We start from the raw sequence: 26,882 nt of genomic DNA, 5'->3' as shown, positions 1-26,882 counted from the left end.
CAAGTATTCTGAAGGGGAACAAAGGGGGGAAATGATATTCTAAAATTAAATGATTAAGGGTAATCATATTTGAATAAGGCCCTGGATACCAACTTACATAGGAATTTAAAAAATAATAGTGATAATGGTACCATTTATGATGGGCTGTTTACACCTAGTAATTCAAACCCAAGTGGTATGGTTCCAGGGCCTGTGCACTACTATGCAACGGCCACTTCCTGAGTCCGTGTGGATTCATTTGAAAAACTGAGATGCTGTTTCTTATAAGGAGGAATCAGAGAAGATTAGTCTCCTTTAAATTAGCTTTTTAAATATGTATGTATAAAATGAAGGACACAGAGAGTTTAATCATAAGGTCACCTACTTTGACATATCATACTTCTGTTGCAGGATGGGGAAATGGTGCTGCTGGATGGAGGTTGTGAGTCTTCTTGCTATGTGAGTGACATAACCCGTACCTGGCCTGTCAATGGCAGGTAGGACTTCTACAGATCCGATTGCTTCTTAGGAGTGTGAGTTGGAATATGGGTATATTAGGAATAAATGACTAAACAAATATACAGACACCCCCCCCCAAAGCTCAGGAGCTTTGCAAAGCTCCTGATTACTTTCTAAGACTGTTTTATTCACTGAATCATAGGATTGGGCATCTAGACACACCTAGTTAACACACACACACTCACATTGTTAAAAAAAAATAAATTTGAGGATGCCTGGCTGGCTCAGTGGAGCATGTGTCTTTTGATCTTGAACTTGGGGCTCAAGCCCCATGTTGGGTGTAGAGAGTACTTAAAGTCTTTTAAAAATAAATAAATAAAATTTGGAGATTTTATTTTCTGATTACAAAAGTAATTCTAATATTCAGTTAAAAAAAAAAAGAACCACTAGACATGAGAAGAATCAGGAAAAGAATCAGAAAATGACCCATAATCAAGAAAAATAGTCAATAAAAGATCCTGAGTAATCCTAATATTTCAATTAGCAAACAAGGACTTTAAAGCAGCTATCGTAGATATGTGCACAGAATTAAAGGAACATATATAAGTACAGTGAGTGAACAGATAAAGAGTTTCAGTAAGAAATAGGAAACTAAGAAATAGGGGTACCCCCTGGGGGGCTCAGTCATTAAGCATCTGCCTTCAGCTCAGGTCATGATCCCAGCATCCTGGGATCCAACCCAATATTGGGCTCCCTGCTGAGCGGGAAGCCTGCTTCTCCCTCTCCAGCACCCCTGTGCTTGTGTTCCCTCTCTCATTATCTCTATCATAAATAAATAAAATCTTTTAAAAAAGAAAGAAACTGAGAAATAACCAGAGATTCTGGGGAGATGGTAGCAAAAGCATAGTTTCTTACTCTCTCCAAATTATCAGATAGTAATAGAGCTACCAGGTAACAAAACCAAACACTAGGTGACGGGATATCACTTAAACTGTAAAATACATTTATGAATACATTCTACACAGCCATAAGGCCAAGATGACATCAGTATCTGTATGGAAGAAATAAGGAAGCAATAATAATGGAGGAAGCTGACTGATGTACCTGAGAACAAAGGAACTCGCAGATAACCAACAGCTATTCACTGGAAAAGGTGGTGAGCCGATTTGAGAACAGAAACTGAAAATGGGAAAGATTTGTCACTCCAAAGGCCCGAGGAAGTTTGAGGGTGCTGTGCTCCCTTCTCACACTAAGAAGAAACTGCTGGAAGTAGAACCGAAAGTAAGCAACTTAGGGACAAGAGAGAGGAAGGAATTAAAATATCCAAATCAAAGAGGGGGAGAAGAATTGAAAGTAAGCTGCCACATTGTGTTACCCCTACACCAAAACGACAGATGAGTGAGCACTGTGATGTTAAAGAAATCTTTCCTAAATCCTGCCTCATCCTAAAAGTTCAGGAAAGTTAATTTTACATAAAATAAGCAATAAAAAAGTATCTTGTTTAATCTCATACAAAGTTAATTAAAGGCAAAAAAGAAAAAAAAAAAAGGAATAAGGAACACATAACATCCCTACTGATAATGGAAGCATACTGGAAAGACATAGCTACAAAAGAGATCAAAACGGGCCTACTATGTTAAAGAAAACTAGAATTTTTTTTTTTTTAAGATTTTATCCATTTATTTCACAGACAGAGATAGGCAGAGAGGCAGGCAGAGGGAGAGGGAAGCAGGCTCCCTGCTGAGCAAAGAGCCCGATGTGGGGCTCAATCCCAGGACCCTGGGACCATGACCTGAGCCAAAGACAGAGGCTCTAACCCACTGAGCCACCCAGGCGTTGCTGCAAGCGAGAATTTTTTTTAAGCACATCATTCAAGACATGAAAGAACAACACAAATCAAAATTGAAAAAAATCTCAGAAACAAAGTGACAACACACAGGAAAGAACTAGAAATAAAAAATCATACCAGAAAAAAAGACTGGCGGGGCGCCTAGGTGGCTCAGTGGGTTAAGCCGCTGCCTTCGGCTCAGGTCATGATCTCAGGGTCCTGAGATCGAGTCCCGTGTCGGGCTCTCTGCTCAGCAGGGAGCCTGCTTCCCTTCCTCCCTCTCTCTGCCTGCCTCTCTGCCTACTTGTGATCTCTCTCTCTCTCTATCTCTCTCTCTCTCTGTCAAATAAATAAATCTTTAAAAAAAAAAAAAAGAAAGAAAGAAAGAAAAAAAGACTGGACTGAAAGGTATGCACTAACAATGAAGCACAATAAAGCCTTAACAACAAATAGGATGAAAAGGAAGAAAATTTTAAAAATCAAAATGAAATAAAGAAAAAAAGATTACAGGGAAAATAGTAAATATCTAAAATGGGCAGAGAAGTTGGAACATACGCATAAAGGAAGCTCTGAAGAAAATGAAAGCATGGGAACAGAACACCTCCTAAAAACTACAATAAAATATTTCTGAAATGAAAATTTAAAACTACTTTTGAAAGAGCACATCATGGAGCTGAGAATATCAGCCCAGAAAAAGCAACAATAAGACATAGTCTAGTAAAATTCTGAACCTACAAGAAAAAGAAAAATTCCTTTGGGATCCAGAAAAAAAGAACATGTGATATGTAAAGGGAAGGAAATCAGGTTATCATCAGACTTTTCAAAAGCAGTGCTATATACAAGTAGAGAATAGGGGCACCTGGGTGGCTCAGTGGGTTAAACCTCTGCCTTCAGCTCAAGTCGTGATTTCAGGGTCCTGGGATCGAGCCCCACATCGGGCTCTCTGCTCAGCAGGGAGCCTGCTTCCACCTCTCCCTCTGCCTTGCCTCTCTGCCTACTTGTTACTCTCTCTGTCAAATAAATAAATAAAATTGTAAAAAAATAAAACAACAACAACAAAAAAAAATGAGTAGAGAATAGAGTAACATTAGAGATACTCAAAGAACAAAAGTGTAAGCCAAAGACTTTATATGCAGCAAAAGCAACTTTAAGCTATAAAGGGCACACATTATTGTGTAGAAACTTAAGGATTACTCCCATGAGGAATCTGTTAGAGCTAGACATATGATCCAGTATGAAACCTAGTCACCAACGCCATGGGACTACTTAAATTTAAATTAGTATCAAACCAAATTTACACTGGTTTTTTACTTGAACTGACCACGTTTCAGGTGCTTCATAGTCACGTGTGCCTAGTGGGTGCCATACTGGACAATAGATACACAGGGCAGCACATCAGCACAGGGAGGTTTATTGATCAGTGCTGTGCTGGAGCCTGAACTTCAGTTGACAGAGTTGACTAGAGACATTGACATAAGGACTCCTGGTGAGAACATGAGAAATTGTTCGCTGTTGAACTAAGACTAGATGAAGCTAAGCGGAATAGAGTGTCATAGTAACAACGCTATGCTCTGATCATGTAGAATAGTACATTTTTTTTAAATGGAGAATGGGGGACGCCTGGGTGGCTCAGTTGGTTAAGCAGCTGCCTTCGGCTCAGGTCATGATCCCAGCGTCCTGGGATCGAGTCCCACATCGGGCTCCTTGCTCCGCAGGGAGCCTGCTTCTCCCTCTGACTCTGCTTGTGCTGGCTCTTGCTCTCTCTCTCTCTCTCTGACAAATAAATAAATAAAATCTTTTAAAAATAAATAAATAAATAAATAAAATGGAGAATGGGAGGAGCATACACAAAAAAAAAAAAGCTTCAGTATTTTCAGGAGTTATATTTGTTACAATATTTTTATTGTAATTCTGAAATGGTGCTTGTCTGTGTAGGGAGTTAAAAGAGTAGGGAGCCTGGGTGGCTCAGTGGGTTAAAGCCTCTGCCTTCGGCTCAGGTCATGATCCCAGGGTCCTGGGATCAAGCTCCGCATCCGGCTCCCTGCTCAGCAGTGAGTCTGCTTCCCTCTGTCTGCCTCTCTGCCTACTTGTGATCTCTCTCTGTCAAATAAGTAAATAAAATCTTTAAAAATAAAATAAAAGTAAGGGGGTGCCTGGCTGGCTCAGTCAGAAGGGCATACAACTCTTGATCTCAGGGTCATGAGGTCAAGCCCATTCTGGGTGTAGAGATTACTTAAATAAACAAGCGGTGGAAGTAAATAAATAAATAAATACATAAATAAGGATGATTTTAGTTCGATCTTCCTTTTGTCCTTGAGAACCACAATGCATGGTATGGAAGAAAAAAAGTAAATGAAATTATTATAATAGGTTGCAAAAAGCTCTGTAGTCTCAAATGTTAATTGAAGTGTCAATATAGACTCAAATGATTTTCTTTATGTTTCTTCCCCCTTCCCTTTTCTATCCACTGAAAATCAGGCTGGAAACTATGACCAGCTTAGTAGCAGTAAGCATCACTAGTGCCCTGAGTATGATCTTGAAACACAATTTTACACTAACCTGAATGAAAACTTGGAGAGTTGGCTGGCTTCAGGTCTGGATCAGGAAATTTATAAGATGAAGCCTGGAACATCTTAGAATACCAGATAGCAAGGAAATGATCAAAAACCAGTAACATCCTGTCAAAAAGATTCAGGAACCAACTTGAGGTTGCACAGGTCAAAGATAGGAAACTTTGGGCTTCAATAATGGTAATAACTTATACCCACCAAATACATTCAAATTCATAAGTTCATAATGATAGTTTTTTTGTAATAGTAATTTTTTAAAAATTGTTCACCTTCAGAGGATGATGGGAATCAATTCATTATATTGAAAAGTGGTAAATAAAAAGAATCAAAGAGTGGTAAATAAAAGAAAGAATCATCCTGCCTTTCATATATAAACTCTGTCACTGGATAGCCAAATAGATTAGAGGAAATACCTCTTTAAACTATTCCATAAAGGGGCGCCTGGGTGGCTCAGTGGGTTAAAACCTCTGCCTTCGGCTCAAGTCATGATCCCAGGGTTCTGGGATCGAGCCCCACATCGGGCTCTCTGCTCAGCAGGGAGCTTGCTTCCTCCTGTCTCTCTGCCTACTTATGATCTCTCTCTGTCAAATAAATAAAATCTTTAAAAAAAAAATTATTACCATTTTGCAACATCCATTATTGTATAGATGTAAGCACTCAAGGATCCATGGCTGCTAAAATCACAAGAGACAATCAGATATTATGTGCCTCGTATAATTTTGCCAGGTACTACAGATAGCCAGCCTTACCAAAACGATTGAACCTGAGCCTGATTCGTTCTTGAGATCCAGCTGCCAATTTGTAAGAAATAAAAAAGACAAAGGAATATGTTGAACTACACCAAGGGGACGTGTATTCGTCAGCTTACGTTGCCATAACAAAATACGACAGACTGGGTAGCTTAAACAATAGAAATTTATTTCTCAACACTTCTGAAGGCTGGGAATTTCAAGATCAAGGTGCTAGCAAGGTAGGTTTCCTCCTGAGTCCTCTTCTTTTGGCCTTAAGCAGCCACTGTCTTGCTGTGTGTTCACATGCCTCTTCTACACAAAGAGACAGAGGGAGAGAAAGCAAGCTGTGGTGTCTTTTTTTTTTTTTTTTTTAATATTTTACTTATTTATTTGACACAGAGAGAGATCGCATGTAGGCTGAGAGGCAGGCAGAGAGAGTGGGGAAGCAGGCTCCCTGCTGAGCAGAGAGCCCAATGTGGGGCTTAATCCCAGGATCCTGAGTACCTTAGCCAAAGGCAGAGGCTAAACCCACTGAGCCACCTAGGCACCCCTCTGGTGTCTTTTCTTAGAAGGACGCTAATTCTATTGGAGCAGGACTCCCACCTTATGATCTCATATACCTTAGTTGCTTTCTGTAGAGGCCTCATCCCCAAATACAGCCAAACTAATGGTTAGGGCTTCAGCATAAGAATTTTCGGGAGACACGGACTTTCATTCTGTGAATGCAGTTAGCAAAACCTAGACTGTGATAAACACTGTTTGTCAAACAGTCTGGATTCTTTAACACATAAATTACAAGGAAATTAAAAAGGAACCTGTCGACTAAAAGAGACTGAAAAGGCATATCAAATTCGTTTAAAATAAACAGGAAGAAAATTGCCTAGGGTGCATATTTGGGTTATAAAGCATTTTTTTATACAAGGAATGGGGAGGGACTGCTAATGGATATGGGGGTGAGGGGGCTTACATGAAAATATTTTGGAATTAGAAATAGTGATGATGGTTGCACAACCATATTTGTGAAAATATAAAAACCACTGAACTGTACACTTTAAAATGGGTGAATTTTATGATAAATTAAATCAATAAAATAAGAAACGTACCTACAAATAAAAAAATCACAAGGTTGGGGGGCATCTGGTTGGCTCTGTCAGAAGAGCGCCCAGCTCTTATTCTCAGGGTCGTGAGTTCAAGCCCCACATTGGTCATGGAGATAACTTTAAAAAAAAAAAAAACTTTGAAAAATAAATAAGGAAGTACAAAAAAACACAAGGAAATGATAGCTGTGAAAGTTAGGATAATGGTCCATACTGGGAGAATTGCAGTGAAGCACGTAGGGACTTCTGTGCTAGTTGGCCGGGTTCCATCTTTTATCTGACTAGTCAACCTTCCACTAATTCTTAAGGTATATATTTATTTGTATCTTTCTGTATCTGTTTTGTTTGCAGTAGAAAGATTTGTTTTTTTTTTTAACTAAGCAAATTCTAAAGCTAAAAATTATAACTGAAATGGAAAACTCACTAGATGGACCTTCCAGCAGATTGGAGGCAGAAGGCGAGTGAACGTGAAAAGAAAGAGAAATTATCCAGTCCGAAGAACAGAAGTGTATTTGAGAAGAATGAAGAAAATCTCAGAGACCTCGCAGACATTTTCAAGCAAATTAACATACATCTAATTGGAGCTGTAGAAATTGAAGAGAGAAAGAACAGGGCAGAAAAAAAACCTTTGAAGAAAGAATGGCCAAAAACTTACCAAGTGTGGTGAAAGTTATCGGTTTAGAGATGTGAATGACATTACTAACCACTTTGATGGTATTGACATTTGTAGTACACTATACCCAGCAACTTCAGAATATATGCTCTTTTCAAATACTTCTGGAACATCACCAAATCCATTTGCTGGACCAATAAAACAAGTCTTAATGAGTTCCAAAAGACTGAAGTCTTACAAAATATGTTCTTTGACTACAATGAAATTAAATTAGAATGTCATAACAAGGGGCGCCTGAGTGGCTTGCTGGGTTAATCCTCTGCCTTCGGCTCAGGTTATGATCTCAAGGTCCGGCATCAGGCTCTGCTCAGTAGGGAACCTGCTTCCCCCTCTCTCTCTGCCTGTCTCTCTGCCTACCTGTGATCGCTCTGTCTGTCAAATAACTAAATCTTAAAAAAAAAAAAAAAAAGTCATAACAATACTGTATCTTTATTTTTTTTTAAAGATTTATTTATTTGACAGAGATGTATTTATTTGACAGAGATCACAAGTAGGCAGAGGCAGGCAGAGATAGAGGGGGAAGCAGGCTCCCTGTCAATCAGAGAGCCCAATGCGGGGCTCAATCCCAGGACCCTGAGATCATGACCTGAGCCGAAGGCAGAGGCTTTAACCCACTGAGCTACCCAGGTGCCCCAATACTGTATCTTTAAATCTCCAAATATTTGAAAATCAGTGAATATATTTTAAATAACCTATGGGTCAAAGAAGAAACCACAGGGGAAAGGGAAGAAACCACAAAATACTTCAAATTGAGTGATAATGAAAATACTATATATCAAAATGTGTCAGATTCAGCTATGGCAGAAATTTATATATAGCTAAATGCTTATGTTAAAAGAAAGGTTTGAAATCAATAATATAAACTTCTACCTTAGAAAGCTATTGAAATGATGAGCAAAGTAAGCCCAGAGTGAGCAGGAGGAAGAAAACAAGACCAAAATATCAATGAAATAGGAAAAAGCCAGCGAGTAGAGAAAATTAACAGAGCTAAATGGTTGTTCCCTAAATAGGTTAATAAAACTGATAAACTCCCTTGCAAGATAAAAAGAGAGAAGGCAAATTATCATAATCAGGAATGAAGGAGGGGATATCACTATAAGTCTTAAAGATAGCAAAAGGATAAGGTGGGGCGCCTGGGTGGCTCAGTGGGTTAAGCCGCTGCCTTCGGCTCAGGTCATGATCTCATGTTCCTGGGATCAAGGCCTGCATCGGGCTCTCTGCTCAGCGGGGAGCCTGCTTCCCTCTCTCTCTCTCTGCCCGCCTCTCTGTCTACTTGTGATCTCTCTCTGTCAAATAAATAAAATCTTTAAAAAAAAAAAAAAAAGGATAAGGTGGGAGCGTCTGGGTGGCTCAGTCAGTTAAGTGTCTCTTTTTTTTTTTTTTTTTTGAGATTTTATTTATTTATTTGACAGAGATCACAAGTAGGCAGAGAGGCAGGCAGAGAGAGAGGAGGAAAGCAGGCTCCTTGCTGAGCAGAGAGCCCGATGCGGTACAGAGTTCAGTCCCAGGACCCTGGGATCATGACCTGAGCCGAAGGCAGAGGCTTAACCCACTGAGCCACTGAGGTGCCCCAAGTGTCTGACTCTTGATCTCAGCTCAGGTCTTGATCTCAGGGTTGTGAGTTCAAGTCCCACATTGGGCCTCACACTGGGCATGGAATCTACTTAAAAACATAAAATAAGTAAAGGATAATCAGGTAATGTGAACAACTGTGGGTAGTCCTTATTGTTAGTCACAGAGCAAATGCAAATTAAACTTCTGCATATGCACTAGAATGGCTACACTTAGAAAGACCGAGCATATCAAGTGTTGGCAATGACGCGTCGCACCTGGAACTCTCAGACATTGCTCGTGGTGACATAAAGTGCTACAGTTACTTTGGGAAAAAATTTGCCAGTCTCTTATAAAGTTAAATAAACACTGATTCCTCTGCCTAACAAATCCACTTCTGCGTATTGATTAAAGAGAAATGAACATGTGTCCATGAAAAGACTGTACAAGTATATTCCGAACAGCTTTATTCATGGTAGCCCCTAACTGGAAACAACCTCAATGTCCATCCACTGGAGACTGAACACACAAGTGTGTTTTATGCAGACAGTGGAATATCACCTAGCAATAAAAAGCAACAGACTCCTGATTGAACCAATACCGTAATGGGTCATACAGACCTTGTGCCCAGTGAAGAAGGCTTGACACAAAAGAGTACATATTGTATGATTCCGCCTATCTATACGATTCCCTTTATATGATAGAAAACTAAGGTGAAAATAATTAGAACAGCTTTGCCTCTGGATGTGGGAATACTGATTAGAAGTAACCGTGAGGAAACTTTCTGTGTCATGATGGGAATCTGGATCTGGATCAGAGTTCTCCAGAGAAACAGAATCCCTAGGTTGTATTATGTATGTGTGTGTAAGTATAGATAGGGTGGTTGATTGATTTTTAAGGAGTTGGCTCATGCAGCTGGAGCTGGCATGTCTGCATTTTGTAAGGCAGGCCGGCAGGCCAGCAGGCTGGAAACTGGAGCAAAAATTGATGTTGCAGATGTGGGGATTCCTTCTCTAGGACAGCGGGGCAGTTCTGGCAGTTGATTTCATTTAGTGTAGGCTACCATGTGGTGTGTATTGCAGCCAACCAACCAGATAGAGTGGTAGAGCCTTTCTGACCATCGAGCTGCGACAATAAATCCAGAATCTCTGCTTAATGGACCTGTTATCAATACATTCAGCCTTATCCAACTTTATGTTCCTCCCATCATTATCCTGCACTGTCCACATACATTCCCACACATATTCCTAGATTTTTGTCTATGTAAATAGGAAAAATCACATCAGTTGTTTTTGGTTTTTTTACCGCACATCGGTTTTTTTTGTGTGTGTTTTGTTTGTTTGTTTGGATTATAGTGCACTTCCTAGTGGGTCACACTTTATACATAACCTTTTAGGGCCTGCTGAGGGTAGAATCTGATTATAGGTCTAGAACCATCTGCTAAGGCAACTACCCCATGGGAGATTCCTGTAGGTTTTCAGTCGAAACAGAGTGAATTTCCTTAGCCGGGGGTAGAAGGGCTGCTTCTGCTGGCAAAGACTCAACAGAATTTAGGGCTCAGCGTTCCCAGCTTTATTGGGATCAGTACATCCATTTATCAGAGTTGTACAAATCAGATTTGTGTACTTAAGTGTATATAAAATTTACGAAAGACTCTTTAGTAATACTGTGGTGGGTTGGAGTATGGGTACACTCAGATGACACAAATATAACAGGGTTGCTAATGGCTGAACCTGGAGATGGATTATTCATTATTCAATTATATTCAATTATATTGTTCTATTTAACCATTCTTAAGGGAATTCAGAGTGTGTCTGTTACAATTATTTTAAAAACTGAATGTTTTTATATATTCAGCTTTTTTGAATTTCAAATATTTTCTTAGGATGAAATCTTAGAGCAGAATTAAAAGCTCAAATTTTATGAGTATCTTTATTAAGGCCTTTCATTTAATTGGCTATACCAGTTTACCCTGCCATCAACTGTAGAAAATCCGTATCAAATACCATGCTAGCTTGATATTTTCTCATTTTTTCCCATGACTGCTAAAGAAATTATTAGGCTAAGGACACCTAGAAACTACAAGTTACTAGTAGCCAAAGTATCTACTAGTTTATCTCATGACATCTGCTTTACCTACAAAAAGTGGATCCCTTTGTTATGGTTTGTTGTTTGTCTGTTTGTTTATGGTGGGGAAAAAAAAACCGAAAAGGGCCAAGGGTGAGCCTGGTCTGGTCCTCTGACCGCACTCGTGGCTGCGTGGGAGCATCTGCTAGTCTTAGCGCCGGTTTATCTGCTGATCATTTGAAAAAGAGGCTGTTGCTGCCCCAGCCTGAAGAGTTATTGCTCTTCCTGATGAGTGGCGAGGGCACAATTAAGGTCCTGTCAGTATTGATACACAGGTACCGATTAAGTAATCAACAATGCCCCTTCATCAGTGCCTTGGAATTTTTCTAATCAAATTTGGAAGCAAACTTGCAGCAATATCAGATTATCCCAAATGTGTTATTTGGTTTTCCTGTCCGCAGGTTCACAGCACCTCAGGCAGAACTCTACGAAGCTGTGCTAGAGATACAGAGAGACTGTCTGACCCTCTGCTCCCCTGGGGCAAGCTTGGAGAACATCTACAGCTTGATGCTGACGCTGATCGCACAGAAGCTTAAGGAGTTGGGGATCGTGAAGAACATTAAGGGAAATAATGCCCTCAAGGTACTTCCCTTCTTTTGATCCCGGCCCTCAAAAACACCTGATGTACTGCTGGGGTTTTATCCTATGGAAAGCTAATTAGATGTAGAAGTGGTCTTTTTGAGTCTGCATCTTTAAGAGGGATTTAGAGTGAACATGAATTAAACAAAAGGAGTCAGTACTTACTTCTCCCAGAAGATGGCAGTACATTCTAGTTCATTGCATCTGTGTAAGTAGCTCAATGTGCAGAAAACAAAAAATGAAGTCTGGTGCCAACAGGGTGGGAATGGACACAAAAAGCAAAAGAGGTTAACTCTTAATCCCTTTGTGGCGATTTTGAAAAGATAGGAGTGGTGGGGGAGGGTGTCTGTTGCTTCAGTGACATTGGTGAGATGAACAGTATCCCCAGGGGCCACATCCCTAGTGAATTTCATCTGCATCCAACATGTAATGATGTTCAGTAAAAATGGAAAACCTTAGCTTTAAATTAAGTTGCCAGGTGGCCACGCCAAACAGACCATTATGGCATCTCATCTCCAAGTTTAGGCTGCCAGGGTTTCTTTTATCAGTAGGAAAGACTATAAATTCCTCCCGTTGAAGCCAACAAACCTAATTAACAGATAGGAATATCCAGCCCAGTAAATGCGTTATAATTACTGTGTTAATTTGCTGTTCTGTGCCTACTCCACAAGTTTCCGTGAGATACTCAGGGTCTCCAGAGCCGGCTTTCTGAGAGGGACTTGCAAACACTGAAAAGAGAAGCATTCTGACAGGATCATCCTCCCTCCCCCGACAGAAGAGGTTTTCATTTGCTGCAGCATTACTGGGGTTACCCACGTCAGCATGTATGTCATATATGAAATAAGGGGAAAGGAAACGTGAATTAGTTTGAAGGCCATCAGCAGAACTGTATTCAAGAGGTAGAAGTTTGTCAGGTCTCTTGAGCATTACCCGAGGGTGGCTGAAACCAAAATGGCAGAACCACGGGGGAAGTATTAACACATAACTCACTGACTTAAACATGCCCAACTTTCCCCTCAAGGGGTCATTGCTCTAATATCACTGTGCTGATTACCTTTTCCAGGCTGCTCGAAAATACTGCCCTCATCATGTCGGCCATTACCTTGGGATGGATGTCCATGACACTCCAGACATGCCCCGTTCCCTCCCTCTCCAGCCCGGTATGGTGATCACAGTGGAGCCAGGTAAGGCCGGGTGCTAGCAGCCTCTGAGCCCTTGGGACACCGAATAGTATGAGATAGAAGGGTAAATGGATCCCTTCAGTGGAGATGGGAATTGGATTTTAAACTTTTTTCTTGAGCTTTCTTATTTAACATCACACAATTTGTTTAATTTGACTTCTCCAATAAACAACAGATGGGGAATACTTTCTGTAAGTAGATATTAAGAAATAAATCTTTTTTTTAAACCCTGCCTTTGCCAGGGCTAATTTATACTAGTCTCCTCTGCAGCGGTGGGCTGCTCACGCCTCTGAGGTCCCAGGTGCTTCTGTGCAGAAAGCTACTCAGACTTAACCATGTTCCCCTCTGCAGAACTGCCCACATTGCTCTCCTTAGGATCTGAGTCCTTTTTCCTGAGCTTCAGGGAAAGCTGGTGATCTAGTGACTCCCCAGCTTGATGATCCAGGGAGTGGGCAGAATTCTGCGGAGAAGTGGTGGTCACAGTGGAGTGTAAGGATTGTTGATACAAGAGGAATTTTTAAATACTCTGTTTTGGTCAAGAAAATGGATTTCGGCTGTAGATTTCAAGTGTTTTCCTCTTTAAATTATAGAAATTATAGCTGGGACACCACTTTACACTACCCAGTCCTACACTGCTGTCTGTGGCCTTACGTACTATGCGTTCCAATCTGGTTGGTGCATTGGCGCTTCCTTAGGCTTTGGCTACATAGTCCTTCGCTGATCTTTTTCTTTTTATCACAAGGCAGCATCTGTGAGTATAATGGAAGAAGTTTCCAGTTTCTTAAATATGAAAAGACGTGTTCTTGTCTGACTTCGTGATTAGAAAGGGTACCTTGGGCTCTTAGAATTTTCCAAGTGTTCCTTAAAGTCTTCCTGTTTCGCTCTTACTCTACATCATGTGCATCAGTCATATTTATGTCTTCCTTGAATATTTCTACAGCTTGTTGTTCAAGTGAAGTGGGTTGTTTTTTTTTTTCAATATATTTTAAAATACTTTATATCCCTATTTTATTTTATTTTTTTTTTTATAAAGATTTTTATTTATTTATTTGACAGAGAGAAATCACAAGTAGATGGAGAGGCAGGCAGAGAGAGAGAGAGAGGGAAGCAGGCTCTCTGCTGAGCAGAGAGCCCGATGCGGGACTCGATCCCAGGACTCTGAGATCATGACCTGAGCCGAAGGCAGCGGCTTAACCCACTGAGCCACCCAGGCGCCCTATATCCCTATTTTAGTAGTTCCCTTTTCCCAGGGGATGATCAGGCAGAGAAAGAATGCATTTACATAATCTACTGGTTCCCAGCATGTATTGACACTCATAAGTAACTGTTAGTGGCCTGTTTAAGCCACTAGACAATGACAGAATCATGGTAGAGCCTGTAGTCTGGTATACAGAACACCTACAGTTATCGTTCTAGCAATGACAGCCAACATTAACTGACCATTATGTGCCACACTCTTACACGGATGTACTATCTCATTTAATATCCACAGTTCTAGGTAGATCCCCAGTTTGACAGATCAGTTGTAGCGCAGAGAGGTTAACTTGCCTGTCCCAAATCATCCAGTTTCCGCCACATTCTTTCTTCTACTTTTCAGGCATATATATTCCAGAGGATGACAGAGACGCCCCAGAGAAGTTCCGTGGTCTTGGTGTGCGAATTGAAGATGATGTAGTGGTGACTCAGGATTCACCTCTCATCCTTTCTGCAGATTGCCCCAAACAGATGAATGACATCGAACAGATATGCAGAAGGGGCTCTTGACCCTCGTTGCAGCCCACGTGCATCTCAGGTTTAGAGGGGGTGTACGTCCGCACCTGTGCACGTGTGCCGGCCAGGCATCTCTGCGTGTGTGTTTCTCCAGTGTTCCATTTACGAGTGTGGCAACTGTATGAATATATGAAACTGTGTATGTGATCCTTATTTGTTTTAGATAGCTAGAAATCTGGAAAACTGAATTTCTGAACGGTATGTTACTACAACTTTAGTGACATTAACTCTGTACAATTAATGACCAAGGCAGGCTTAATTTTTAAATGTACAAGAAGATCGTGGTTACATGTGTCCATGCATTCCAGTTAACACAATTAAACATACAATTTTCTCCTTCTCTCCAGCTCTTTCCCTTTCTACATCTGAGATCTACCTAATATTGTAAGCTGTTGATGATGCTTTTATTTTGAGCTAACCACCAGTGTCTCTGCCTGTACTAAAAGCCACCTGTCAGGGATTGTGGGTGGCCAGTACATATCTTCCATAACTGCTCTCCGTCTCTTCCAGAGTCATATGAGCCCTTGGGGGCACCAGGGTCCTGCAATCCCACCGTTCAGCTCCAATCCAGATTCTAGCAACACTAACTAACAAAACAGTTTTGAGCTTTTCTTGCTATTTTGGCCTGGAAAGTGTTTAGATCTTGATGATGGAAGGAATGGAAGAGAAGGAAAAGCGTGTACGTATGTGCTTCAGAGCTACACCTCTTGTCTGTCTGTTCTCAATCCGAAGGAGATTCCTTTCCCACGCATCCATGCTTGCTTTATAGATTCTTAGTGCACTGACCCTCATAGCACACCCTTGAAGCTGCTGCCCTGGCCAAGGGCAGATCCTCTCTTACCTGTTGAAGTCAGAGGATCCGCACCCAGGTTTCAGAGAGATGCCTGTTACCATTCTAGAGTGTGTCTAGCGCGATACATGGAACTTACCCGGTACCTGCAAACATGCTATGATCCTTTTGTCTCTCCGACACTAGCACTGGAAGGGCGGGAGTCGGGAGTCCTATTTCCCTCAACACAGCACCAGCTGCGTTCATACAGGAATTCACTTTGCAGAGCGAACAAGTCTAGATTATTCCAGACGGTTTATGGAGGAGCTTCTGTCATAGAACTGGTGTGTTCACCTCCTTTAAACCTGGATATGGGCCCAAGATGTACAAAACATGCTGATGGTTAGAGCTTGAATCCAAGGGATTTTAAGGAAGAAACAGGTTAGGGGATTAACACTCAAACGGCCGTGTTCTGACTTTGCTCAGCAGCTGTGGGAGAGGATGGCCACACATCTGGAGTCTTGTCCCTGGGCCTCCCCAGGGTCCTCCCCACCTCCCTCCAACTCGTGTGCTACTTTCTAAAAGAAGGGACTGAAAATAGATCCGCAAGTCTATCTTCTCACCCTCTGGGCTTCTGTGACCCCAACAACCCTTTCCTTTGTATTGAGTTTCCTCAGTTCATTTCCAATCCTGGAATAAGGAATTTCCTTTCCTTCCTATAAATCATGTTCTGTGGTCTTCAGCTTTCTAGCAAAAAGTCTATGTGGCTTTTATGTATAGCAGCACCCCTGGACATGAAACAAACAGACTGCTTCTGCTTCTAGTCAAGTTCTGCAGATACTGTCAGTCCTGCTTAGAATGGCTATGGCAGACTTCTTCTGGGGACTTTTAATCCCCAAGCCAAGTACATTGTCCTTTGAGTCCCAGTAGCTAAATATTAAATGAGACTACTAGAACCATCAAGAAATGGATGACACGGTGTTTCAGGGCTTCCTGACATGTTGAGGGTTTTTTAAGCAGATGCGATGCACAATGCAGAAATCTCATTCATTCTTAGCCATGCCACAGACAAGCCCTGAATTTCTTCCATGTGTAAGTATAATACTTCACATACGCACCAGGCTCTCCTAATGGAAATCTTAATCTTCAGAAGTCCTTCTAATGGTACACTGGGATTTTTCTCCCTCAGTTGAAGAGAGATGGTTGGTCATGAATGGTGCCATCTAAATGAAGGAAGTGTATCTTCATAGCCTCTGCCATTTACTTTTGTGTGTTTATCTCAGAAATTTGTGTTTTTCCTCATAATTGGAAAACAAGACTTTTTTATTTGAAACACAGAAGTAGCAATTGCTGGAGTAGAAACCCTCCTCTGCCCATGGCCATAGTATCTAAGCTGGGAAGGTACTTCTCGTAGTGACTGGCAGTTCTCTCTGGGTCTTCTTGGAAAACACCCTTACTTTTTCACTAATCTTTGTAAGGTCAGAAAGGGAAAACTCCTACCATAGACATTATATCTTAATTTGAGATTAGGATCCATGAAATAAGAAAATCCCAGATGAAGACACTGTAACTCATTCAAATAGAAAAATTGGGCTGTGTTATATTTTTCAAAGCTGACATAACATCGTCTTTAGCTTTCTTAATAATAGAAAGACTGCAGATCTGATGCAGGAGTGTTGCCTTTTGTCCTGTGTCTGTGCCAGAGATCACAAGTACAGCACAAGGACTGCCCTGCCACGCCAGCTGTGACCTCAGAGTCCTTTGTAACACTGTGTTTTCCAGTAACTGCTAGAAGAAAACAAAAGTGGGATTTGAGTTAGACCTTGTCTGCTGTCCCTCAGCTGGCATATGAGCAATGATAGTAGAACTCGTTTGTGTATGAGTGTGTCTTAAAAACTAAGTGAGGGCCCAGGATGGGGACAGCATAAAGGACCCTGCTTGCAAGAGATCTTTTATGGTGTGGTCGATTTTTTTAAAATTTTAGTTTCCTGAGGTGGAATCTGAGGCCTAAAACTTAAGCTGATAGGGTTAAATTTTAATCCTGGGAAAATATAAACCCTTCAAGCTGAAGTGTTTAGTGTTCCTAATATAATGAGAAGGTGATACATCATTAAATGCTAATGTTTAGTTAGAGCAGAAGCCCATTGTCACATAGTACAAGGGTCCTCCTGCCTGCTCTCCCCTCTGCCTGTGTGTTACTGAGGAGTTTGGGGTGAGCATCAGGACTGCTCAGATCCCCACTGAAATCAAGGCCTCTTGGGATATGCTTCCTGAGAAGCTGAGAGAACTGCTGTCTTCGTGAGCATTTACTAATACTTTGTATGACTTTTGTGCAATTACGTAAGTTCAGTTTGGACAAAACGCTGTTACTTTTTAAGGCTCTACCCACTGAAAATAGGTATGTCATTCCCCAACAAGGGAAAAGCATTTATTACTATCATTTTAAAAATAAACTATAAAACTGTAGAAAAGTGTATGATGTGTGTATGTTATTTTCAAATCTAGACTTTATAGCCTAAAGTATGAGATCATTTTGTTTTACAAATGAGGGGCGCCTGCCCGGCTTAGCTGGAAGAGCATGTGACCCTTGGTCTCAGGGTTGTGAATTCGAGCCCCATGTTGGGGGTAGAGATTACTTCAATAAATCTTTAAAAATATGTATTTTAGGGGCACCTGGGTGGCTCAGTTAGTTAAGCATCTGCCTTTGGCTCAGGTCATGATCTCAAGGTCCTGGAATCGAGCTCTGTATCAGGCTTTCTGCTCAGTGGGGAATCTGTTTCTCCCTCTATCAAATAAATAAATGAAATATTTTTTAAAAATACATATATATTTTGTACAAAGTATTTATCAACTGCTGTCATAAATCATGATTTGGGGTGCCTGGGTGACTCAGCTGTTGGGTGTCTGCCTTCGGCTCAGGTCATGATCCCATGATCAAGCCCCACATCAGGCTCCCTGTTCGGCGGGAAGTCTGCTGCTCCCTCTCCCCCTCCCCCTGCTTGTGTTCCCTCTCTGTCAAATAAATAAATAAATCTTTTTTTTTTAAATCATGATTCAACTTATAATCTTGGGCGCCTGGGTGGCTTAGTCAGTTAAGCACCTGCCTTCGGCTAAGGTCATGATCCTGGGGTCCTGGGGTCAAGTCCCTGCATCAGGCTCCCTGCAAGCAGAGAGTCTGGCTCTCCCCTTGCTTGTGCTTGCGCTCTCTCTCAAATAAATAAATAAAATCTCTAAAAACAAAAACTTAAGATGATCTTTCAGAGGGGAAAAATGAATGAATTAGATCTGGTCCATTAAAAAACTGGCTCAAAGGTCTAATGTATAACATGGTGACTAGAGTTGATAATACTCTTGTGTAACAAAAATTTTCTAAGAGAGTAGAACTTAAATGTTCTCACCAAAAAAAGGGAGGGGGGAGATAAATATGTGAGGTGATAGATGTGTTAATTAGATAGATGGAACACGCTTTCACAATGTATACTTAAGTCATCGTGATGTACACTATAAATATCTTACAGTTTTATTACACCTCAAGAAAGCTAGGGGGAGGGGCACCTGGATGGCTCAATCAGTTAAGGGTCTGACTTCGGCTCAGTTCATGATCTCAGAGTCCTGGGATCGAGCCCCATGTTAGGCTCCTGGCTGAGTGGGGAGTCTGCTTGTCCCTCTCCCTCTGCCCTTGCCCCCACTCATGTTCTCTTTCTCTCAAATAAATAGATCCTTAAAAAAAAAAAAAAAAAAAAAAGCTGGGGGAAATGGTTAACTCCACAAAACTGACCCACAGGTCCCCAGTCAGCCCGTGTACTACTCAAGACTGTGAACTTTTGTCATGAACATTTTACAAAGGATGAATTTTATAGGGAAGTCAGATCAATCTGAAAAATTGTAAATTTATGAACTTTCTTAGTGAGCCATAGAAACAGCCATGAGTGTTTGAACTATCGTTAAAATCAGGCTTTCTGGGACACCTGGTTGGCTTACTTGGTAGAGGATGTGACTTGATCTCAGGGTTGTAAGTTTGAGCCCCACACTGGGTATTAAGATTACTTAAAATATTTTAGAAATAATAAAATTAAAATCTTTTTTTAAGGATTTTATTTATTTGAGAGAGAGATCACAAGCAGAGGGAGGGGCAGAAGGAGAGGGAGAATCAGGTTCTCCGCTGAGCACGGAGCTGGACACAGGGGCTCCATCCCAGGACCCGGAGAACATGACCCGAACTTAAGGCAAACACTTAACCAACAGAACCACCCAGGTGCCCCCATATTAAAATCTTTAAATAAAATCCGCGGCTTTCTCTAAGTTGTGCCTTCCAACATTTTTCACATCATGGCATACATAAAAAGGTATTTTTTGTATGGCACAATGGAATAAACTTGAGGGGACTTAGGAGTATATACGTATGACTTAGAGAAAAAAAATTCATTCCATGGTCTTTATGTAATTGTGGTAAGAAAAATCATATGTACTAGTTTTATAAAAAATTTTTAAATTTGTGTAACACTTCCAAGAAATCATTTTTAGAATGTCAATAGATTTAGCCCACTTGTGAGAACATGACTTTTTAATACACAATTACTGATCCAGACTTTTTAGTGATAATATCTTCAGATTCTTGATAATTGCCCTCTATAAGAAATCTATTTCTAGGGGCGCCAGGGTGGCACAGTGGGTTAAGGCCTCTGCCTTTGGCTCAGGTCATGGTCTCAGTGTCCTGAAATCGAGCCCTGCATTGTGCTCTCTGTTCAGCGGGGAGCCTGCTTCCCCCTCTCTCTTTGCCTGCCTCTCTGCCTACTTGTGATCTGTCTGTCAAATAAATAAAATCTTTTAAAAAAATTAAAAAGAAATTTATTTCTACGAATAGGTGACAAAAAATTTGAAACCATTTTTATGATCATTTAAAAATTATTATTGAACTGATGAATGGATAAACAGGATGCAATATGTCCATACGCTGAAATATTATTTAGCCATAAAAAGGAATGGAGCACTGACACCTGCTACAACACAGACACATCTTGAAAACTGTCCTAAGTGAAAGAAGCCAGACTCAAAAGGCACATATTAGCCCATTTATATAAAATGTCCAGAATAGGCAAATCTATGGAGAAAGGAGATCACAAGTAGGCAGAGGCTGGCAGAGAGAGAGGAAGGGGAAGCAGGCTCCCCGCGGAACAGAGAGCCACATTCGGGGCCAGATCCCAGGACCCCGGGATCATGACCTGAGCCAAAGGGAGAGGCTCTAACTCACTGAGCAACCCAGGCACCCCCAGAGTTTCTTTTTTAGGTGATGAAAATGTTCTGGATAGAAGGTGATGCAAAACTATGAACCTATGGGGATGCCTGGGTGGCTCAGTTGGTTAAGCAGCTGCCTTTGGCTCAGGTCATGATCTCAGGGTCCTGGGATCGAGTCCCACATCGGGCTCCTTGCTCCGCAGGGAGCCTGCTTCTCCCTCTGCCTCTACCTGCCACTCTGCCTGCCTGTACTCTCTATCTCTCTGACAAATAAATGAATAAAATCTTTAAAAAAAAAACCAAAACTATGAACCTATGAAAAATCCTCAAATTGTATACTCTTAAAGGGCATCTTATGGTATTTAGATTAAATCTCCCTAATTTACTATTGAATTTAAATTTATTTTTCTTTTGGTGTTTTTTTCCCATTTTTATTTATTTATTTGACAGAAATTATTTATTTATTGTGCAAATAAATTTATTTTATTTTATTTTATTTATTTGCACAAGCAGCAGAGTAGCAAGTAGAGGAAGAAAGAGAAGCAGGCTCCTGGCTGAGCAAGGAGCCTGATGTGAGACTCAGTCCCCAGACCCTGAGATCATGACCTGAGCTGAAAGCTGTCGCTAAACCAACTGAGCCACCCTGGTGTCCCTTGAAATTGAATTTAAAGAACCTAACTCCTTTCACTGACAAATGTGAAACTTCTTATAATGTGGATTTTTGATCAAAGTGAAATCACATCAAATATTTCAAGATGATGAAGCTGTTAATTCACAGAATGTAAACATGCGTTTTTAGAACAGTCACCCTGGCCCTAGCTTTGACCACAAAAGTCAGAAGTATTTCATGTATGTGAAGCAGAAAGCCAGGTTGTCTGGAGCTACACCTGCCAAGAGCCCGAGCCCAGTCTTCAGTCCCCATGAGGCCCATAGCTAGCAGCACCTCAGGTCCCTGAAACACCTCAGGTCCCTTGATGAGCAACAGCAAGGTCAGCAGCTGCTGCCAGAGTGGGTGACCACATGGTAGTGCCCTTCCTTGGCCATATTTCAGGGAGTCCAGGACTTCTGGTGCCAAAGTGACAAGTACGGGAGCGCTGGCTGCTCCAAGTTCCATCCACCTGGCCATCCCAAGGACAGAGGGGATCAGCATCTCCCCACACCCTAATTTCAAGGCACATCATTTGGGGTATTTAACTGTAAAATCGAGAATTATACTGAATGGAGCTTACTTTGGACATAAGAATTTGTGGCACTATGTGAATACTGATCCAGAGTTCCACCAGTTTGCAAAACCTAGTGGTTCTGGATACTTGTCACTAAATGCTGTCTTTCTTTTCCTAGGGAAGTTGAGACTGGGAAGCCTGTGGTGATACATCAAAAATGTTTTTAAAAACAGTCATCTTGAAAATGTTATTCAGGATTTCATTGCTCAGTATTTGGCTTTGCCATCTACATGTTACACAGACTAAGTCTCTAAAAAGGCCTGGCTGGCTCCGTCTGTAGAGCATGCAACTCTTGATCTCGGAATCGTGAGTTTGAGCCCCACGATGGATGTAATTAAAATAAATAAAAATAAAAAATCTCTAATAACCTATAGCCAACCCCTGCGCTAATTATACTCTGGGCAGTGGACTTTACATTATGTGTGAATGATTCTGCTTTACAGTAGGGATCACGATGCAGAGTAAATTGTACTTGACACTGCATGAAATACAACAGGCATACAGTCCACCTGCAGCAGCCTGAAAAAGTATGCTCTTGACAAAAATAGAATATGGTGGTTCCTCCAAAAATTAAACAGAGGTATCATTTGATCCAGCAATTCCACTTCCAAGTAAGTACTCAAAAGAACTGAAAGCAGGGACTGAAACAATATTTATATACCCACATTCACAGCAGCATTATTCACAACAGCCAAATGATGGCAACGACGAAATGTCCATCAGTGGATGAATGGATAAACCAAATGTGATATATACGTACAATGGAATGCTATTCAACTTTTAAAAAATGTAACATACATGCTCCAGCATGGATGAACCTTTAAAACACTGTGCTATGTGAAACAAGCCAGATTAAAAAAAAAAACAATATTGGGGCATCTGGCTGGCTCAGTGTGAAGCATGGGACTCTTGATGTCAGGGTTATGAGTTCGAGCCCCACACTGAGTGTAGAAATTAAGTTAAAAACATAAAATCTTAAAAAAAAAAAAAGGACTAATACTAATTCCGCTTATATGCAGTACCTAGAGTAGTCAAATTCATAGACACAGCAAGTAGAATCATGGTTGCCAGCGTCTTGAGGGAGCGGAGGAGTGGGGAGGTATTGTCTAATGGGGACAGTCTGGTAAGGGAAGATGACAAAGTTCTGAAGACGGAATACACGGAAAGTCACTGAACCGTACACTTGAAAGATGTTTAAAATGGTAAATTGTCCATTTAGCTGCACATAAAAAATTTTTTTTTACTAGAAAAATGATTATATTAGCATATGAGCAAGGGAAAGACAAGAACTAAAGGCAGACTGAGTATTTAAGTAATTAAATGCTTCCTGGGAGCGCCTGGGTGGCTCAGTGGGTTGAAGCCTCTGCCTTCAGCTCAGCTCATGATCCCAGGGTCCTGGATCAAGCCCCGCATCGGTCTCTCCGCTCCTCGGGGAGGCCTGCTCCCTCCTCTCTCTCTGCCTGCCTCTCTGCCTACTTGTGATCTCTGTCTGTCAAATAAATAAATAAAATCTTAAAAAAAGAAAATTAAATGCTTCCTGAATTTGCATGTCGTCCTTGCGCAGGGCCCATGCCAGTCTTCTCTGTACCATTCCAGTTTGGTATATGTGCCGCTGAAAGGAGCACCAGTATGGAAATAATTAAAATAAGAATTAATAAAATGCTAAATCGGCATCACCCAATAACAGAAGTTTGTAATCTCCCGGTCTGTGCCATAATCAGACTAGTCTGAGATGTCACGTGTACTTGGAGGTACCTATTTTTTTAATCTTTTTTTTTCTAAGATTTTATTTATTCATTTGAGAGAGAGAAAGAGAAAGCATGAAGTGGCGGGGGGCGGGGGGGGGGTCACAGGGAGACGCAGACTCCCCGCAGAGCCCGGAGCCCGAAGCCGGGACTCGATCCCAGGACTCCGGGACCATGACCTCCGCGGAAGGCAGTGGCTTAACCAACTGAGCCACCCAGGTGTCCTGAGTTACCTGTTTTTTTTAAAAACGATATACCCGGGTGAGAGTTACCAGGAAACTGTGTCACAAGTGGCTGAAAGAGCAGGGCTACTGGGGGCGAAGAGACGCGTACGGGGAACCCGCCGGCCAGCGCCGCACATCGGCAGCGCCGGCCTCAGAGCGTGTCACGCCGCCGCGCCGCGCGGAGCCAGCGAAGCCCGGGCGGCCGCGCCCTCACGGGCTCCGAGCGGCGGCGGTGAACAGGCTGTGGGTGACTCCGTCCGAGCCCCTCACAGCGGCAGCCCCCTGCCTTGGGCCGCGCAGCGGGTGAGGGCGGCCGGGGTCCCCGCTCCAGGGTCCGATGCTTTTCTGGGCGGCGGGCTGACTCGCACAGCGCAACCCAAACCACCTCCACTCTGTTCACCGTTTCAGGACCTTCCCCTCCTCACAATGGGCGCCCTAGGTGCCCCTCCATTTTCCAGGAAAACAGCCCCTCCTCGCGCGCGCTCTCGCTCGCGCGCTCCCCTCGCCCTCCGCCTTCCCCGTGACGCCCGCGCGCCCCCGCGCTCCCGCCTCCTCCGCACCGACGGCGCCTCGCCCGCCGCCTCTCGCCAGCTCACGCGACCTCCCTGGACGGGGCTAGTGTGTCACCCTCTGTCGCCGCACGTCGGCAGTCCGACCGAGGATGCGGCCCCGCGCTAGTATCTCCGGCTCTGAGACCGTCCGGGAGCCGAGAGCCGCGGTCACACGGAGCCCCCGAAGTCCGAGGGGCAGCGGGAGCCCGCGGGAGCCCGTCGGGAAGACGGAAGTCGCTCCGCAGGCCGCACAGGAGACGCGCAAGGAGGCGAGGAACTGGCCGCACCGGGGCTGGAAGCGCAGGAGAGCGGGATCCGGGGCCCGAAATCCGACAGACCCGAGACGGCGGCGGAGCCCCGGCCGGCGCCTCTCACCTCCCGGAGCTCGGGTCAGCTCGGAAGCGGCGCCAGCCAAGGCCTGCCCGCTGGCGGGGGGCGACCGCACGGACGGCGCGGGGTGCGAAGGGGAGAGGAAGGAAACACCCGCCCTCCCTCGAGGTCATCCTCCCCTCCCTGCTCCCCCATCCCTCCCGTACCCTGCGATCCCTCCCGTACCCCTTTCCCTGCCTCCACACCTCCCCACACCCTCCTCCCCTCCTCCCTCCACTCCTCCACTCCTCCCCTCCCCCTCCTCCCTCCACTCCCCTCCCCCTCCTCCCTCCACTCCTCCCCCCCTCCTCCCTCCACTCCTCCTCCCGTCCTCTCCCTTCTACCCCGCCCTTCCCCCCTCGCCCCACCCCTCCTCTCCCTTTAACCCCTCCCTTCCATCTGCCCCACCCCTTCTCTCCTCTCTACCCCTCCCTTCCCCCTACCCTACCCCTTCTCTCCGTGGTTCCGCTCCCTTCTCCTCCCCCTCTCTTCCCCTCCTCACCCCTCCTGTCCCTTCTACCCTTCCCCCTCCTGTCCCCCACTTCCCACCTGTGCGTCCCACAGGCTGAACCAGAAACCCGCTGATCATGACTTCTAGGTGAGCCTTGCCCCCAACCCAAGACTTGAAACAGCAGGGAGAGGGCGAGGAACGTTATCAGAAGGCCAACGGATTTTGTCATTTTATGAGTGCACAAATAATAAAGTTACAGTGTATAAACCCTCTCCCAATAAAATCCACGTCTTTTCTTTCTTTTTTTTAACAGGGGAGACCAGAGTATAAATCGGAAGATCTCCTGATACAGAAGATAACAAAGTTAAATAGCATTCTAACTAAAATTTAACTTGTAGTAATTGACAGCTTTTCTGCTATTTTATCATTTTACATCAAGTTGCTAACTGATGCAACACACCTTATAAAAGTCAGCTTGGCAAAAGGTCATACTGAAAAAAACGAGGTATTTTTTTTTCTTCCAGGAATATTCATAGCAGCTTTATTTATAATAGCCCCAAATTGGAAACAGTCCATCACAATGTCCCTAGACAGGTGAATGGACTAACATGTAAACATACAGCCATATAACTCAGTGGTAAAAGTGGAAGAACTATTGACCAGCACTACAGCCTGGGTAAATCTCAAGACAATTATGCTGCCTGAGCACCTGGGTGGCTCAGTGGGTTAAATGTCTGCCTTCTGCTCAGGTCAAGATCCCAAGGTCCTAGAATAGAGCCTCACAGTGGGCTCCCTGCTCAGTGGGGCGTCTGCTCACCCTTTGCCCCTCCCCCCCAACCCATGCTCTCTCCCTCTCTCAGATAAATAACTAAAATCTTTAAAATATATGTATTGGGGCGCCTGGGTGGCTCAGTGGGTTAAAGCCTCTGCCTTCAGTTCAGGTCATCATCTCAGGATCCTGGGATCGAGCCCCACATCGGGCTCTCTGCTCAGCAAGGAGCCTGCTTCCTCTCTCTCTGCCTGCTTCTCTGCCTACTTGTGATCTCTGTCAAATAAATCTTTAAAAAAAATAAAATATATGTATAATTTCTTTAATTTTTTATTTATTTGACAGAGAGAGAGATCACAAGTAGGCAGAGCAGCAGCAGGTAGAGAGGGGGAAGCAGGCTCCCTGCTGAGCAGAGAGCTGGATGTGGGGCTCCATCCAGGACCTTGAGATTATGACCCCGGGCCAAAGGCAGAGGCTTAACCAACTGAGCCACCCAGGTGCCCCTATGTATAATTTTTTTAAAAAGATGATTTTGTCACCTGAAAGAAATCAGACCATAGCAAGAGTACATACATACTGTATGGTTCTATTTAGACAAATCCTGGAAAATGCAAGCTCACCCACACTGACCAAAGCAGATTTTAGTGGTTACCTGGAACCAAGTCCAGGGTGAAGAGGGATGAGAGGGAGGGAATCTAAAGGTCATGAAGAAATTTTTAGGGGTGATGCACATCTATAAGTCTAATATCAAGTAACTCTTTAAAACTTTAGGAAGCATAAGGTCACATGGAGATTGTTATTTAATGCAGATTTTCATGCCTACTCTCAGAACTTTTAATTTCATAGTTCTAGGTGAGGAATCAGCATTTTTATCTTTCATCTTTCGCATTATAATTATGTGTCTTGATGTGGACCTCCTTCGGTTCATTTTGTTTGGAACTCCCTGTGCATCCTGAAGCTGAATGTCTGTTTCCTACCCCAGGTCATTTCTTCAATTAAGT

The 26,882-nt window shown here is 42.9% G+C and overlaps 2 protein-coding genes and 1 non-coding gene across 5 annotated transcripts in view; 2 read left to right on the top strand and 1 right to left on the bottom strand.

Moving 5' to 3' along the window:
• XPNPEP3 (X-prolyl aminopeptidase 3) overlaps positions 1-17,780 on the top strand; it is a 78,191-nt gene extending 60,411 nt beyond the window's left edge. For all 3 annotated transcript variants that reach the window (XM_032346165.1, XM_032346166.1, XM_032346167.1), the window contains 4 exons: positions 391-476; positions 11,417-11,597; positions 12,658-12,778; positions 14,373-17,780. In XM_032346165.1, coding sequence (XP_032202056.1) covers positions 391-476; positions 11,417-11,597; positions 12,658-12,778; positions 14,373-14,539 — 555 coding nt within the window. In that variant the 3' untranslated portion in view covers positions 14,540-17,780. The remainder of the gene's footprint in view (positions 1-390; positions 477-11,416; positions 11,598-12,657; positions 12,779-14,372) is intronic.
• A 5,511-nt stretch (positions 17,781-23,291) lies between these two features.
• LOC116594588 lies at positions 23,292-23,397 on the bottom strand. The gene has a single exon (XR_004287301.1). It is a non-coding gene; the product is annotated as a U6 spliceosomal RNA (small nuclear RNA).
• A 902-nt stretch (positions 23,398-24,299) lies between these two features.
• On the top strand, positions 24,300-25,384 carry LOC116592330 (nucleolar and coiled-body phosphoprotein 1-like). The gene is made up of 2 exons (XM_032345584.1): positions 24,300-24,790; positions 25,226-25,384. Exons 1-2 carry the CDS (start codon positions 24,403-24,405, stop codon positions 25,228-25,230), a joined length of 393 nt encoding a protein of 130 aa, XP_032201475.1. The 5' UTR covers positions 24,300-24,402; the 3' UTR covers positions 25,231-25,384.
• Positions 25,385-26,882: the final 1,498 nt, after the last annotated feature.

This window comes from Mustela erminea, chromosome 6 (genome assembly GCF_009829155.1).
Source record: "Mustela erminea isolate mMusErm1 chromosome 6, mMusErm1.Pri, whole genome shotgun sequence".
NCBI lineage: Eukaryota > Metazoa > Chordata > Mammalia > Carnivora > Mustelidae > Mustela > Mustela erminea.
This window is presented reverse-complemented; position numbering and strand designations above follow the sequence as displayed.

Excerpts from the sequence above, each read along its gene's own strand:
- LOC116592330 (XM_032345584.1), top strand. The coding sequence starts at position 24,403 with ATGCGGCCCCGCGCTAGTATCTCCGGCTCTGAGACCGTCCGGGAGCCG.